The following is a 17,123-nucleotide window of genomic DNA, read 5'->3' on the forward strand; positions in this document are numbered from 1 at the left end:
CAGAGAATGATCATTGTATGTCAATTATTAACAAACATTAGATTACCAAAAGGAAAAACTATTACAAACTTGACCTACTGGAATAATTTATATAATGGGTAGAAGTGCCAAAATCCACATTTTATACAGGAGCTACTGCAGAGGATAACCAAGGGCAGAACTGAATAAAGAATGGGCAGGAATATTTTAACTGTTAATTCCCTGAATCTAACTGAATTTGTCATTTGGCTGGATCCAGAGTCCTCTTTCCAGAAAATGTGATGGCTATGTGGGGCAGGAGACCTAACCAGTGAAACAACTCGCTATGTGAGTGTTGCCTTGGGATAGATTTCTCTAGCAGCGATACAAGTAGTCCTCACTTACTGATTGCCTCTTTTAACAACCATTACACCAGTGTTAAAAAAAACTACCCCAGCTTTGCAACCAGCCTTTGAATTTATGACAATTAAAGTACCCTGGGGTCATATGACCATCATTGGAATGCTTCCACATTAGTTTCTGATAAGCAGGATAATAAAGAAGGTGGATATAAAATGGCAAATCTCTATCCTATTATGCTTTGCTTAAAATCGCAGTGGTTAGAGTGCAGTAATGCAGGCCACTTCTGCTGATCACCAGCGGTCAGGACTTTGGCAGATCAAATCTCACCAGGCTCAAGGTTGACTCAGCCTTCCAACCTTCTGAGGTCGGTAAAATGAGGATCCAGATTGTTGGGGGCAAGAGGCTGACTCTGTAAACTGTTTAGAGAGCAGCCGTAAAGCACTATGAAGCGGCATATAAGTCTAACTGCTATTGCTATTGCTATCCCTGATGATCTGCTTCATAATTGAATGGAAAGTGATGCCTTAACCCAGTGGTGGGTTTCAAAAATTGTTCGAACCTACTCTGTGGGTGTGGCCTCCTTTGTGGGAGTGGCTTGCCACCCATGTGACCGGATGGGAGTGGCCTGCCGCCTATGTGACCGGATATGAAGATGCCGACAACACTTGTCAGAACCACCTTAAATTACCTCACACACAGCACTGGCATGCATAAGAATAGGATGTAAACTTTTAAAAGGAATCTTTGGTTTGCGTTAAAACAACTTCAACACGCGCAATGTTCTGATTGCACCACAAACGCAGTAGTCATCCTTACCTTCCAAAAATTTTTGAAACCCACCACTGGTCCTTGGGTATGATTATTCTACACTATCATGCTCATATGTATAAAACTCAGTGCCTCTGTGAAAGTTAAGGATGACTACTGCGTTTGTGGTGCAATCAGAACATGGCGTGTGTTGAAGTTGTTTTAACGCAAACCAAAGATGCCTTTTAAAAAACAAGTTTACATCCTATTCTTATGCAGGCCAGTGCTGTGTGTGAGGTGATTTAAGGTGGTTCTGACAAGTGTCGTCGGCATCTTCATATCTGGTCATATGGGCGGCAAGCCACTCCCATCCGGTCACATGGATGGCAAGCCACTCCCACAAAGGAGGCCACACCCACAGAGTAGGTTCGAACAATTTTTGAAACCCACCACTGTTATAATATATAACTTTATATCTTAGTATGTATGGCATTGTTCTTGCCAGGACAGGTTACACTGTGTCCAATGTTTAACTTGTGTTCAATAAAAAACTTTTTAAAAATAACACTATATGGATTTTTTTCCTGAAAAGGCTAGAAAGAAAAAAGAGGTCTATTTATAGAAGAGTGTCTCGAAACCAAATTTCACCATCCATTGACAACGCAGAGCTGTTCAAATTTTACACAATTATTAAGTCTGATCACCATCCTGTTTGATCACTACGGAGCTCATCTTGTGACAAAACTAGTGCTGAATCCACTTTAGGAAAATAATGAGACTGATCTTTATGGAATCCTTATTCCTGTTTACATTATACGAAGAAAGAAATTAAAAGATGTGGTTGTTTAAAAAGGATTTTTCCAGTCACTTTCTGGGTAATTTGCTGCTTGTTATATTTAACTTGCATAAGAAAAGTACAACAGTAACTACTTTCAGGCATGTGCAAATTATTTTTGAGAACATGTCATGAGTACAGTCAAAATTCCTGCTAAGAAAAGAAGGATTCAATTGATCATAATACAGCCAAAGCTTATTTCTTTTTATTGCTGCGATTTTTAATCTGGAATTAGGTTATTTTATAGTGACAAATCAAATTCCGTCTTCAGCCCACTGCAATGCAATTGTATAACTTTATACAATTAGAAGTCAGAGTAGGTTCTTTGTAAATTACAGATGACATGAGCTGGGGAAAAAAAGCAATATAGACTGAATATTATATGACAATTGAAGTTCTTTTTTTAGATTAACTCAGTGTTTCTCAACCTTGGCAACTTGAAGATGTCTGGACTTCAACTCCCAGAATTCCCCAGCCAGCATTTGCTGGCTGGGGAATTCTGGGAGTTGAAGTCCAGACATCTTCAAGTTGCCAAGGTTGAGAAACACTGGATTAACTGACAAATTCAACTTACTTTTTTTGTTCTTGAAATATGGCACCCAGAACAGAGGAAAAAATGTTTTTGTCATGCTGAAAAAGTAAAGCTCTTCTCTTCTAAAATGTGCATTTTAAACATTCAAAGTAGAAAGTGTGTTACCTCTGTAGGACAGAAAGTAATGCAGTGGTAACATCCTGGGAATCCTTTCCTCTGTCCATAATCAATCTCTATGCTGCATATTATTTATTGCATCAAAGGACATAGAGATCCAATACAACAATTGAGTTTTAATTCAGAAACCTCAATTTCTTTCAATGATGTAAGCAAACACAGTGATCTCAAGACAAGGATTGAGTAAACAAGTTGTGGGGTAAGTTAATGAGAACTAATCGAGATTCCATTAATAAAACAAGCACATCCATCCAGATGCAGCAATTTTATATCATGTTTATAGATTACTTTCCACCACTACCAATGTTTAAGTCTAAAATAATTAGACATTTTGTACCCACTGGCTTAAACGGGCACTATCAATTCTGCTTGAGGTGCAGAAATTTTCACAGTGAGCTTCAGTGAGCATTGTCACTGTTCTGCTGAGCCAACATCCATCATGCAACGTGATTAAATCTACAATCGGACTTTATAATAGAAACAGGGCGTTTATATTATCAGGGAACTCATGTCTTGGACTTTGAAAGCAAGTGGCTCAGCATGGTTGAATTGCTATGTAGCAGCAGGAAGCTGTTATCAGCATTGGACAAACTTTAGGAGATTATCCATTTTCATATAGAAATCACCTTGAGCACTTGTGGGGTTTCAGTGAGTTAAATATACTTGGTGCTATTGATACAGAACTTCGATATAAAATGGCATGCAGAGAAACCTGATGATTTCTGAAGAGAAGCAGAGATACGTGTCAGCTTTCAGTTGATACCATTTTACAGTTGAGTTTAGTGGAAATCAGCCCCTAAAGGACATGTTTGATGGAACTTAGATCTGAGGGAAATGACCCTCAAAAGCAATTAGGTTAAGGCCATAATTAAAGAATGTTCTTTTTTCTTGCATGACTGTTTCTGTGATAGCTAATTATTCCAGGATCAGAAAATGATCACATTGGGTGCTGTACATGCAGAATTTTTTTTTCTCTCTTAGGATCAGCTGATAATATTTTGTGGATAGATTCTACTATGAAATTTGCACTCAGAGTTTCATGAAAGGAAATGGAGAACTGAGGTCAGTTCGGAGGTGGGTTCCTACCAGTTCGCACCTATTCGGTAGAACCGGTTCGTCAAATCTACCGAACCGGTTAGAAGAGGTTCCACCAGTGGACCCGGAAAGCAGGCCACACCTACAGAAGAGCTTCCAAAAAATTTTGAAACACACCATTGGTGAGTGTGTAATGTCCCGCAGTTATCTACGTATTAATAACTCCCACAAAGGAGGCCACACCCACAGAGTAGGTTCCAACAATTTTTGAAACCCACCACTGGGTCAGTTAATCTAGTAATATTTCCTTATACATTTTAGGGAACTTTCCTTACATAATTGGTGTTTTCTTTCATACTTTTGGATTTCTAATTTCTGTTTCCGTTAGTTGACAATTGCTAAAACCAATCCCACGTGAAAAAGTATTCAAAGCCCTCTTGATTTTAATTGTCAATCTATTTATTCCTGCATATTGTAATATTTATTCATTTACATATCTCTGTTTTTCCACTGTTGTGCAAACACAATTCCAGCAGCTGCTAACATGTGTAAAATTAAATATATATTATACTCCCTTTCAAATAGCCAACAAAACATTTCTGGTTTTAATTCCATATCTTGCTTTACGATTGCTTCTAACCACTAACTTCTGAATAGCTACTTGGACCGACCTAAGTACTAATTCATAATTTCATATCCGGTGACATGGGCGGCAAGCCACTCCCATCCGGTGACATGGACAGCAAGCCACTCCCATCTGGTCACATGGGTGGCAAGCCACTCCCACAAAGGAGGCCACACCCACAGAGTAGGTTCCAACAATTTTTGAAACCCACCACTGGTTCAGTTCCTAATCATTTGGCTTTGCTCCATAATAACTTGCCTACCCTGAATACAATGCTTGTTGAGGGTAACTGATGTGCTCTATGCCATTTTTATGTAGTAGAATACAAAGATCATCTGTTGGGAATCATGTTGCAAGCAAATGGTGAATAAGATTAAAACAAGGGTTGTCAGTGCCCAAAAGAGATAGTGCTATCTGTTCTCTCACTTCTTTAAACTCTCTTAACCAATTCATAGAACAAGATACTGGGGAAAAGACACACTGAATTTGCTTGAGATCATTATAGCTCACTTGCAAAGGATTTTTGAAATTAGGTTGGCCATATTAAATTAGGCCACGTATTACATATATTTTTCCCTGCTGTAGCCTTTTGTCACGTTTCATATTGAAAGCAAGCAAATTAAGATTGATACCTGTGTTCAATTTAGATTTGTGTTGCAGTTTTGAAGTATTTTTACCCACAATGTTCAGAAACAATGAGAAGGAACAGTTATAGCAATAGCAATAGCAGTAGACTTATATACCGCTTCATAGGGCTTTCAGGCCTCTCTAAGCGGTTTACAGAGAGTCAGCATATCGCCCCCAACAATCTGGGTCCTCATTTTACCCACCTCGGAAGGATGGAAGGCTGAGTCAACCCTGAGCCGGTGAGATTTGAACCGCTGAACTGCTGATCTAGCAGTAGCCTGCAGTGCTGCATTTAACCACTGCGCCACCTTGGCTCTAGACTGCTAGAGTCCAGTAGAGTTAAAATTTGAGAACTAATAGCAGCAATACAATTCAGTCAAAGTAATAGTCTTATTCTAGTCCAATCTGTATTAGTAGAGGCCAAAGACAAGGCCAAACACCTCCAGTTTTGGGGTAAGATGTGGACTCGAAACAAAATATAAAGCATGCAAGATGTGGCTATCACAGCAAATTCCAGCACTGTACTGCACTCTGTTTAGTCACTAAACAGAGAAAACTCCCAGTCTTCTTCTCCAGATACTCAGCACCAGAGGTGGGTTCCTACCAGTTCGCACCTATTCGGTAGAACCGGTTCATCAAATCTACCGAACCGGTTAGAAGAGGTTCCACCAGTGGACCCGGAAAGCAGGCCACACCTACAGAAGAGGTTCCAAAAAATTTTTGAAACCCACTACTGGTCCTTGGATATGATTATTCTACACTATCATGCTCATATTTATAAAACTCAGTGCCTCTGTGAAAGGTAAGGATGACTACTGCGTTTGTGGTGCAATCAGAACATTGCGTGTGTTGAAGTTGTTTTAACGCAAACCAAAGATGCCTTTTAAAAAACAAGTTTACATCCTATTCTTATGCATGCCAGTGCTGTGTGTGAGGTAATTTAAGGTGGTTCTGACAAGTGTCATTGGCATCTTCATATCCGGTAACATGGGTGGCAAGCCACTCCCATCTGGTCACATGGGCGGCAAGCCACTCCCACAAAGGAGGCCACACCCACAGAGTAGGTTCGAACAATTTTTGAAACCCAACACTGCTCAGCACCCACTGACTCTGATTTCTGGAGTCGTGCTACTTAAAGCACCAGCCTATTTCCATATAGATCAGGGCTCAAACTCATGTCATCATGGCGGCATCACGTGATGTATCAGGACTTTCCCCCCTTCGCTAAGGACGTGGGGGCAGCCAGAACGTGATGCATCCAACCTACTCTGAAATAGATAGTCCTGTGTTCTATTTTTTTCTCTTCCTTCTGGGTCTTTACAGTGTTATGGTAGATAAGACCTTGATTCAGAGTATAAAAGAAGAGAGACTTTTACTTTATGTTGTGAATTAGCTGTCTTGATCTAGCAATAGCAATAGCAGTTAGACTTATATACCGCTTCATAGGGCTTTCAGCCCTCTCTAAGCGGTTTACAGAGTCAGCATATTGCCCCAACAATCTGGGTCCTCATTTTACCTACCTCGGAAGGATGGAAGGCTGAGTCAACCCCTGAGCCGGTGAGATTTGAACAGCCAAACTGCAGAACTGCAGTCAGCTGAAGTAGCCTGCAGTGCTGCACTCTAACCACTGCACCACCTCGGCTGTATATAAGTACTACATCTCATCTGCTCTAATAAGTGCTACATCTCAGTGTTCTTGGATAGAACATTCATAGTTCTGGAATATAACAGCAGATAGAGTTAAAAACTATTGCCCACCCCCCCCAAAAAAAAACCTAAAACCAAACTACTCAATCATATTTGGAGCTCAGACAAGAGACACAAAGGCAACTAGCAAGAAGAAAACAATAGCTTAGATAGAACTGTATTTATAGTGATCTGTTTCCTTTTCTGTTGCCATTTGGTTCATTCAGGCCTTGAGCTCCTGATGACTCACTTGGGAATGTATTAGTGTTAATGAAGGAAAGATAAAAACGGTGCCATTGTAAGTTAATATAAATAGAGAAGAGGTGGAAACTTTGCTCTGTCACTGGGTTTATTCACAAAGTCAGAGCTGTTACTTGTAGACCTCATCTGATTTGATCAAATAGTAAAACAAAACAGCATGTTATTTCTTTAAAATAAAGGAACCTAGTTTCCCAAATTTCTTTCAAATGCGGTTCCACTCAAGTGCTCAAAATGTTCTGCTCCTCCTGACATAACTTTTAATTCTGTTATATGAATGAAGAATTTACAGCTGTTTGATTCTTCTTGCTCATCAGCAGAGATACTAGATACTGGTGCCCTGAAAGACATTTTCACCTTTTACCTTGAACTGGGTCCAAGTTAGGTCAAATTAAAATTGACAAAGCAAAACAGAATAGAAATGTAGAGCTGAAGAATGTCTCTAATAAGTGGGAGTATTATTTAAAGTGCAATGAATTCTAAATATGGCAGAGTTCTACAGCAGACGGATTAAACTATGCACTGCATTTGATTTTAATCACATATTTGTGTAAATCCTTATTGTACCCTTATTGTACAATTTTGCATGAAAGCTGAATTAAAATTCTTATTCGGTGCCTTCAAGTCACCAAATAGTGTTAATTTCTATAGTTTTTTGCCAATATTTTTCAGAAATGGTTCGCCTTTGCCTCCTTCCTAGGGCTGAGGGAAAGTGACTGGCTTAAAGTCAACCAGCTGTCTTCATGCCTAAAACAGGACTAAGGCTCGTGGTCTCCCTGTTTCTGTGCATGACCTGACAAATGCGCGCCTGACAACAGCGCACCGACAAAACTGTGGCGATAAAACCGCAACGTCGACAGCACACCCACAAAGGCGTGCAGACAAAAGAGCACCAACAGAAGCGCGACCAGGGTTAAGGTAAGGGTTAGGTTTAGGTTTAGGTTTAGGATTAGGATTAGGATTAGGATTAGGATTAGGATTAGGTTTAGGATTAGGTTTAGGGTTAGGTTTAGGGTTAGGTTTAGGGTTAGGGTTAGGGTTAGGGTTAGGATTAGGGTTAGGGTTAGGGTTAGGGTTAGGATTAGGATTAGGATTAGGATTAGGTTTAGGTTTAGGATTAGGATTAGGTTTAGGGTTAGGTTTAGGGTTAGGGTTAGAGCGTGCTTTTGTTGGTGCGCTGTTGTCGGCGCGCTTCTGCGCTCATTCGTTGGTGCACTTTCAAACTCACGTTTTTGTCTCCGCAGTTTCATTGGCGTGCTTTTGTTGAGCGCGCATTTGTCGGTGAACCGTTTCTGTGCTGATGCTTTAACCACTACACCAAACTGGTTCTTGAAATAAACTTATCAATTATAATAATACCTATAGAAATTCAAGGTTTGACCCTTCAAATGCCAGTCCTAATAGTCTCCATTATATTATCTTTACCTTTATATTTTCCTCATACCTCATGATACTACGTCAGCCAATGAACCTCACATGGCTGTAACTCCATTCTTTATCTTGAAATAGATCAGTTTATCTTAAAGCAGAAGAAATAATCACATTAAAATAAAATCCCATCCTTGGGTGCACTGTCCAAAGGCCTCTCTCGTTCCTTCTTCTTCGAATACTTTGCCCGTTGGTAGAAAACAAGGATGATAACAGTTGTAGCATTGAGGGCAATTATAAGAAGCATGATCCAGTATGAATATCCGTAAGAGATATTGCTTTGTTCTAAGTCGCTGGAAAGTGTGCAATGTTTGCTGGCCAGCTCAGTGGACAATTTGTTGACTTCTACATTCACTGCAAACAATATTAGGTTTAACAGACAGCAAACACCTAAAAGGAAAAAGGAAATATTGCTGATATTGGGCATTTCTCTGTTGTGTTTAGTTCCTTAAATGTAAAACATGCCAAGTCAGTCAATTGGTTCCAGAATGGATTGAGACAGGGATGTGCAGTCAGGGGAGGCAGAGCCTCACCACTGTCATCATGAAAATAAAAGGAAAATGTAAAAGGAAAAAGGCTGAGCTAGTTGCTGCCAGAGTCACAGTGGATGACTCTGCTTAGTGCTTAACTGTTTAAAAAAGCCTCTAAAAAGTGCCCTCTATAGGAGGAGATGGGGAGGGAGAGAGGGAGGAAATAGGGGGAGGGAGAAGAAAAAGAACGAAGGAAAACTTTTTCGCAAAGGAGAAAAACAAATGCTGTCGCTTTAAATCGGAACTGAGCATGCCTGGCTGTGGAATTCTGGGAGTTGAAGTCCACAAGTCTAAAAAAATTTGAAACCCACCCCTGTGTCAGTGCCTCACCAGCCATAAACCTCACTGCAAGTCACTGGATTGAGATATATAGCAAGGGTCATGCATGTGGAGTTATATTTTTGCATACAAAATATTATAAAACAGCATTCTATATCTCACATGTGTCGGGTGATAATTCTCATAACCCCTCCCACCTCCCCAGCCATCACACTGTGATAATCATCTTCTTTTAATAACTCCATAATCCCTTGTGGGGTGGAGACTGGGCAACTGAATTGAGCTAGCAGAGTGTATTAATTGCCGGATGCCCTTCCTGTCACCAATGTGGAGGCTTGTTCAGCAGATATATTCTCATTGTGCCCAGAGAGAGAAATATCTGCCTCTACCTAGGATCAAACTCACAGCCTCTGATTGTGGGGCGAGAGCTCCACCTCTAGGCCACCGCACCACTCCAGCCATCTCTCTGTGATGGTTTTGAACAATGGTTTTTGTAGTTCATGTTGAAAGGCCTGGGTTGTGGTAGGATTTTGCATAGGTTCTGCTGGGTGTTTATATATTTGATGATACAGTTTTCTCCCCTGCACAAATTATTTCACTCCTGTTTTAAAAAGCAGGAATCTCTTGGGACAAATTCAGTATCAGAAATTGGGTTATTTTAGTAGCAGCATCACAAGAAGAGCAAAGTACATCAAAGGAAATCTGATGTAAGTCTAATAGAAGACTGAAGGGTTTTAGCTCCAGGAAAATGACTGAATGAGTTCATTTGACAGTATAACATTTCACTACTTTTGATGTATATAAAAACAGTTTTTGTCTGGAAGTGTATTTCTATTTTTTGTCTCTAAGCAATGTTTTTCTCTGTTGCAATTTCACTCTTTAGGCTGCTATCCTAAGAACTAAGGAAACATCGTGTTTTTTTTCTTACTGGTTCAAGGAGCCAAAATAGACATGAGATGAAAGATCAATGATCAGATGGCCTAAGATTTTTAACTTTTAAGGGGCTTTGGGCTCAGATCTTTATAGGATCGGCAGTGTTGATGAATGGCATTTCTTCTGCGTCATTTCCATGATCTGAGTGATGGAAGGAGCCTTTTGTTATATATACATATATACTGTATGTATAAAACACATACGGTATATAGCAGTGGTGGGTTTCAAAAATTTTTGGAACCTCTTCTGTAGGCTTGGCCTGCTTTACGGGTCCACTGGTGGAACCTCTTCTAACTGGTTCAGTAGATTTGACAAACCGGTTCTACCGAACTGGTGCGAACCGGTAGGAACCCACCTCTGGTATATAGCAAAGTTGCCAGTAGATTTGAGAGAGAATAAGGATTTTAGATTAGAAATGAGCCGAGGTGGCGCAGTGGTTAGGGTGCAGTACTGCAGGCCACTTCAGCTGACTGTTATCTGCAGTTCAGCGGTTCTAATCTCACCGGCTCAAGGTTGACTCAGCCTTCCATCCTTCCGAGGTGGGTGAAATGAGGACGCAGACTGTGGGGGCGATATGCTGACTCTGTAAACCGCTTAGAGAGGGCTGAAAGCCCTATGAAGCGGTATATAAGTCTAACTGCTATTGCTATTGCTAAATACATAAAGCAAGGAAAGACTAATTCTCCTCTTCTTCCCCCTCACCCTTCCTACTCCTCAGTTAATGAATTTAGTAGAATTTAATTGAACATTGATAAATATCAAGATGGTTGCCTCTGTTTTGTTTTCATTCTGAATTGCAATTGTTTGGTGTTTCAATGTAAGTGTATTAGATTATCAATTATTTGAAAATTATATCTGCTCAAATGTGTATTACTTACAAGACATAGAATTCCAGGTATAAACTCCAGTAGGCCCCAGAAAGGTTTGGTATGGGTTGCTGATGGCATTGTAACAGGTAAATCCCGAACTAAGGAAGGAACTCAGCATAGTAACAACCAACAGAAATATAATTACACCATGGAAAATCTTTGAAGTATCACTTCCTAGAGCACCTGCAACTGAAACATAATTATTCATAATTAGTATGACAAGATGCAGAGATAATATAAGTACTATCAATATAGATCAGTGTTTCTCAACCTTGACAACTTGAAGATGTCCGGACTTCAACTCCCAGAATTCCCCAGCCAGCAAACGCTGGCTGGGGAATTCTGGGACTTGAAGTCCAGACATCTTCAAGTTGCCAAGGTTGAGAAACACTGATATAGATATATTTCACAAGAACCTCTTATCATGTTTTCTGACCAGCAAAACATTTAAAAGCATTAGTTTCCAGTTCGATTCATTAGAGGCCTACAGTGGGTGGGTGGAAAAATAGCTACCAGACTTCTGATTTTTTTTTAAAATTTATTTTTGCCATATATTACTCTCATTACAACATTGGCCCCCAACCTTTTGGGGACCAGGTACTGGTTCCATGGAGAGAGTTTTTCCATGGACTGGAGGGAGCATGATTTCACATGCTGTTCACATGGTGCGCATGGGGCTTTGCTTGTTTGCTCAGCCTGGTGGCTGGCATGCCAAGGCCTGGTGGTGGTCCATAGACTGGGGGTTGGAGACCCAGTTCTAGAATATTCACATGAATGAACTGATTTCTGTAAAGGTACCGTATGTTTTGGAGTATAAGACGCACCTTGTTTCCTCAAAAAAGAGGCTGAAAATCTCGGTGCGTCTTATACATCAAATACAGCATTTTTTGCCTCCCGAAGCCCCGCCTCTTTCACAAAAATGGCGGTGCATAGCTTTATAGAGGCTTTCAGAGTGCTCCTGGGGGCTGGGGAGGGCAGAAATGAGCAAAAAATGGGTCGTTTTTTGCCTCCCCCAGCCCCCAGCAGCACTCTATAAGCCTTCATAAGTCTATGCATGCAATTTTTTTGACAAAAATGGGCCCATTTTCACGGAAAACGGGCCAATTTTTGCTCATTTTTGCCCCCCTCCCAAGCACTCTGCAAGCCCCCCAAAGCTATTCATGCCTTTATTTGAAGAAAAAAAACCCCACCCGTTTTCATGGAAAATGGGCCGTTTTGGGGAGATTTGCAGAGTGCAAAAACTTTTTTTCCTCCTTTTGGAAAGCTCTTTAGTTAGGGTGATTGATGAGAATTAGATTGATCAAGTGCTGTGCCAGCAGAAACAAGTCTTAGGTGCTGCAGATTGTGAGTGATTTCCTTCTCCAGCAAATAGATAAATACACCTGGAAACATCTACCTACCTACTTACCTTCTCTCTCTCCCTACCTACCTATAGTATTTCTCTCTCTCCCTCTCTCTACCTACCTACCTACTCTCTCTCCCTACCTACTGTATTTCTCTCTCTCTATCCCTCTACCTACCTACCTACCTACCTACCTACCTACCTACCTACCTACCTACTCTCTCTCCCTAGCTCCCTACTGTATTTCTCTCTCTCTCTCTCTCTCTCTCTCTTTCCCTCTATCTACCTACCTACCTACTATCTCTCTCTCTCCCTACCAACCTACTGTATTTCTCTCTCCCTCCCTGTATCTACCTACCTATTTTTTAAATTTGCCTCTTCAAAACCTTGGTGCGTCTTATATTCCAGTGCATCTTATACTCCAAAAAAATACGGTAATTAAAAAAGTAAAAATGTAGAATCAAAGAAGCAATTGTTGACAATGATGGCCACTTTCAAACTGTCCATTTTGAATTCTCTGTTCCCAATGAATATTGTCCAGATAAAATGAAACTGACACACTGTTTAAATTAGGAAGGACTGTTCTAGCTTTATAAAAAAAAAACATTTACTGACTATCGTGCATGGGAGTTTATGAGTGAGAGTTGGAATTTTGCAGATGGACATACAGTCATGGATACTGCTTATTTGTTTGGACAGGGCACATTTGTGCAGAATTGAAGGCATATATCTTTGTATGCAATGCTAGTGATGGCTCTTCATTTTATAAAGATTCTGATCACATTAAAAAAAACATGTGTCGTGTAAATGTATGTACAATTCATTCAGTTCATTAATCTCTATTGAGATCTTTGAGAATGTGATTAGATCCCTGCCATGCATTTGTTATTCTTGGACCTGAATAGCATTAGGACTTGTAGAAATTTGGAATCATTCTTAGAAGTCTAATGAACCTTCTTCTCTTCCTCTTTTTATTGCTTACTGTAATGTCAAAAAACCTTGAGAAAAGTATCTGATTTTATTTCTTAACATTTCCAATTTATTGAACGTAGTAGTAGAAATTGCTCCTTGTTTATCTTTTTAGAATTGTTTTAGAATTCTTTTATTTTCTGATGTTTGTGAGCTACTTTATAGGTACAAGGTGCTGCTGTACATCTCTCTTCTAATACGCAACCTCTCTCTTTCTTGATTTAAAAAAAATATCCTATGGGAGTAGTTAACCTCATAATAATTTCTCCTGGAATTTATCTGTAGAATAGAACAGCAATGAAGCTGCGATCTGCTGGAGAGATTATTGCATGATGAAAGGCATATCACCTAGTTTCAACTATCTCATAATATCAAAGTAAGTTTAAGAACAAGGCATTTTCTTCTCATTAAAATCTCACTAGTATATTTTTTCTTTTCTGGAAAAAAAAATAGAAGCCATTTGTTTTCTGACAAACAAAAGGAATCTAGAACATTTTGGCACAGCACTAATAATTTGATGTAGTGGTTTAATATTTCAAAGACGTGATTTTATTTTATCCCACAATTCTTTGCCAAAATCTTGTGTTTTAAAAAATAGAGCAAAAAGACAAAAATATATTATTGTATGCATGTTTAAAATAAAAACAGAAGGCATGACTATTTCTGCTCAAATATACCCATTCAAACATAATTCAGCAAAATCCTCATGCATTTTCTTAAATTGTTTATGTTTACATCATGACAAGTTCATCTTCAGAGTAGGCCATCTGTATGGGGACACATAAATGTCTGTAAAAGGGGTTGATTTCTTTACAAGAATGTCAAATATTTATGCTTGCTTAGAAGTGGCTAAATGTTGGCAACATATTTTAAATCAAGCCTAAACTGAACAAAATTGTTAGTCTCCTTTGATTGTATGGCTAAACGTTTCAAACATAATGGGTTGGGGATTTATTTAAGAATAAAACATTTTTAATATTGGGAGGTGAGAGAATAACTTATGAAGTGCAGCATCTTATTCTAGGATTCTTCTGGAAAGCCCAAGGAAAGCCTACAGTCATTTATTACACAACATAAATCACAACTGGCAGCCTAATAAGTGTCTGCTAGTTTAATTGTGTGTCGTGGTTTCTGCATTTAGAATGCAAAATGTAAGAGAAGAGATCAAATTTATTGTTTCGTCAAGGAAGGCTCATGAGAAATCTGGAGGATAATATCAGATGCCTTACTTGTGGTAAGGCTACTAATTAACTGACCTTTTAATATTCAAGCAAATGACTCTTGCCAACAAATTGCCCAAGAAATGCGATGCGCGATAGCCTCTGTATAATTCATACTACAGGGCTTTGCATATTTAGTTATCTTGCTAGTTTCCATCAAGAATATATTCAATTGTACATAATAAAATGCACTTTATACTCTCACAAAATATGAAAAATAATATATGCTCTGTTGTAAGGATTATTCTTATTTATTAGGCTCAGCACAGCCGTCCACTCCATTGTGACGTTCAATAAGGAGAAGCAGCTTAATTTAATCTAATACACAGCTTTTAAGAATGGTATTCATATATTATGTATTGAAAAGTGGAGGAATAGCAATAGCAATAGCAATTAGACTTATATACCGCTTCATTGGACTTTCAGCCCTCTCTAAGCGGTTTTACAGAGTCACCATATTGCCCCCAACAACAATCCGGCTCCTCATTTTACCCACCTCGGAAGGATGGAAGGCTGAGTCAACCTTGAGCCGGTGAGATTTGAACAACCGAACTGCAGAACTGCAGTCAGCTGAAGTAGCCTGCAGTGCTGCATTTAACCACTGCGCCACCTCGGCTCAGTGGAAGGAGCTGTCCGCTCTTTGTGGTAGTCCAGAACCACGAGCAACCAAAACCACGAGAACTAGCACTACCTATGTTGCAAATTACAATAATAGAATCTTACACTCCTCCTCTCCCTTGCTTTTATTTTCCAGAGAACTAGGAAGGGTTCCTTCTAAGATGCTTTATCCAGCCCCATTCCTTTTGGTGACTGAGATATCTCTTGTATGACTATTATATGACACCTCTTCCTAAAGTTATTCTCACATTATGGTGGGGAGAGTAACAGTCAAAATCGAAGTACATTTGGATGGATTGTACCATCGTAGCATCACAAGTAGGAACACTGTTCTGACCCCCCCCTTCTTCGCTCGTTAACAGACGACAGTCAGACAGATTTAAAAGGAAATAACTTTATCAGTCCTCGGCTCAGACTGGCTGCGAGCCCAAAATAAACATAAATAAAGTCTCTGGCAAGAAGATAACAGAATGCAAAAACAAAGATCTCTTACGGCCAAACCAGGTGTACAGAAGGAAAGCAAATCACTTCTCCAAGTGTCTCTTTGAATCAGGGTTACAGAAAGCAAACCACTTATCCAAGTGCCTCTCACAACCAAACCACGAACGAACGATGAATGTTGACTTCTGCAACCAGGGCATGGCACCATCAGTCCTTTTATCTCCAGAAGACCACACTAACAAGCCCCAGCTGCATTGTTATTCCTGCATCCCGACTCAACTCACAGCAAACTTCTGCTGAGTCACAACAGAACACTATATATATTGATAAAAGACAGTTTTCTCTGAAAATGCCCTGCGTAGAACTGAAAACTGCAAGGATCAGGTGCTCTTTCACACTGATGCGTGTTCAGCAACTAGGTTTTCTGTTTCTCTCATATATTTTGATATTTGAAACATTTTATTAAAAAATAAGAAAATAACAAGATAGCCAGAGGCAGATTAAAAAAAAACAATTAAGATGACTGTCACGTGCATCTACAAAACGGGCAGGACTTTAATATCACTGCCATGTTTTTTTTTACATTTCACTTGGGCTTCCACTGGTCAAAGACCGATTAGTCTCCCTAAATGATCAGCCAGTTGGAGATGAGCCTGATAAAACTTCAGCTTTTATTCAACAGCAACTGGGCTCCAGGAATATATTCTGAGTAACATGAGACAAGTGTATGGCACTTTGATTAACAGCTGAAAAAACTTTATCTTCCATAAACGTCTGTAATTTCCTTATAAAGTTATCTAGATAATCTAATTGTTGAAGTAGTGCATTTATTCATTCAAAAATCATTATCAAAGTAAAAATGACATTGTTCACAAAACTTTTATTTATTTTATACTTCTCTTAGCTTTATCTACATTCACTTTTTTTTTTTACTTTTGAGTAATTGTTTGCTCGTCTCATATATTTATAGTCTGCTTCTCCTGTTGCTACTCCTATTAGATTGCTGGAAATATGGAAACATTTGATTAATTGCTAGTAGTTTCATCTTCCAAGATTAAAAAAACAACAACAATCCAAGCGATGCTATTGCTACATAGCGTTTAACTGAATTCTACAGACTAATTATATAGAGGGCTTAGTGAAATGCAATATTGTAATGCGCTATACATGGGGCTGCCCTTGAAGAGTGTTCGAAGACTCCAGCTGGTCCAGAACGCAGCCGCACGAGTGATCATGGGTGCACCCAGGTACACCCACGTCACACCTATCCTCCGCGAGCTGCACTGGCTACCCATTAGTCTCCGGATCCGCTTCAAGGCGCTGGTCGTTACCTATAAAGCCCTTCATGGCATCTGACCTGGGTACCTGAGAGACCGCCTCCTGCCGATTACCTCCCATAGACCAATTCGATCTCACAGGTTAGGTCTCCTCCGGATTCCATCTGCCAGCCAATGTTGGCTGGCGACTCCCCGGGAGAGAGCCTTCTCTGTCGCAGCTCCAGCCATCTGGAACAATCTCCCCATGGAGATCCGGACCCTTACTACCCCCCCGGCCTTCCGCAAAGCCGTTAAGTCCTGGCTGCTCCAGCAGGCCGGGGGGCTTTCGAAATATCCAGCCCCTCGCAAATTGTGACGTGTATTTTAATATGTTG

The 17,123-nt window shown here is 39.8% G+C and overlaps 1 protein-coding gene across 1 annotated transcript in view; it reads right to left on the reverse strand.

Moving 5' to 3' along the window:
- Nucleotides 1–8,101: 8,101 nt before the first annotated feature.
- CLRN3 (clarin 3) overlaps nucleotides 8,102–17,123 on the reverse strand; it is a 12,031-nt gene continuing 3,009 nt past the window's right edge. The window contains exons 2-3 of the mRNA XM_087725981.1: nucleotides 10,892–11,071; nucleotides 8,102–8,661 (exon numbers count right to left, since the gene is read on the reverse strand). Of these exons, the coding sequence (XP_087582107.1) occupies nucleotides 8,387–8,661; nucleotides 10,892–11,071 (455 nt within the window). The 3' untranslated portion in view covers nucleotides 8,102–8,386. The remainder of the gene's footprint in view (nucleotides 8,662–10,891; nucleotides 11,072–17,123) is intronic.

The sequence above is a fragment of the Thamnophis sirtalis genome, unplaced genomic scaffold (genome assembly GCF_051295495.1).
Source record: "Thamnophis sirtalis isolate CommonGarterSnake01/CBP01778 unplaced genomic scaffold, rThaSir2_p1.2 scaffold_11, whole genome shotgun sequence".
Lineage (NCBI taxonomy): Eukaryota > Metazoa > Chordata > Lepidosauria > Squamata > Natricidae > Thamnophis > Thamnophis sirtalis.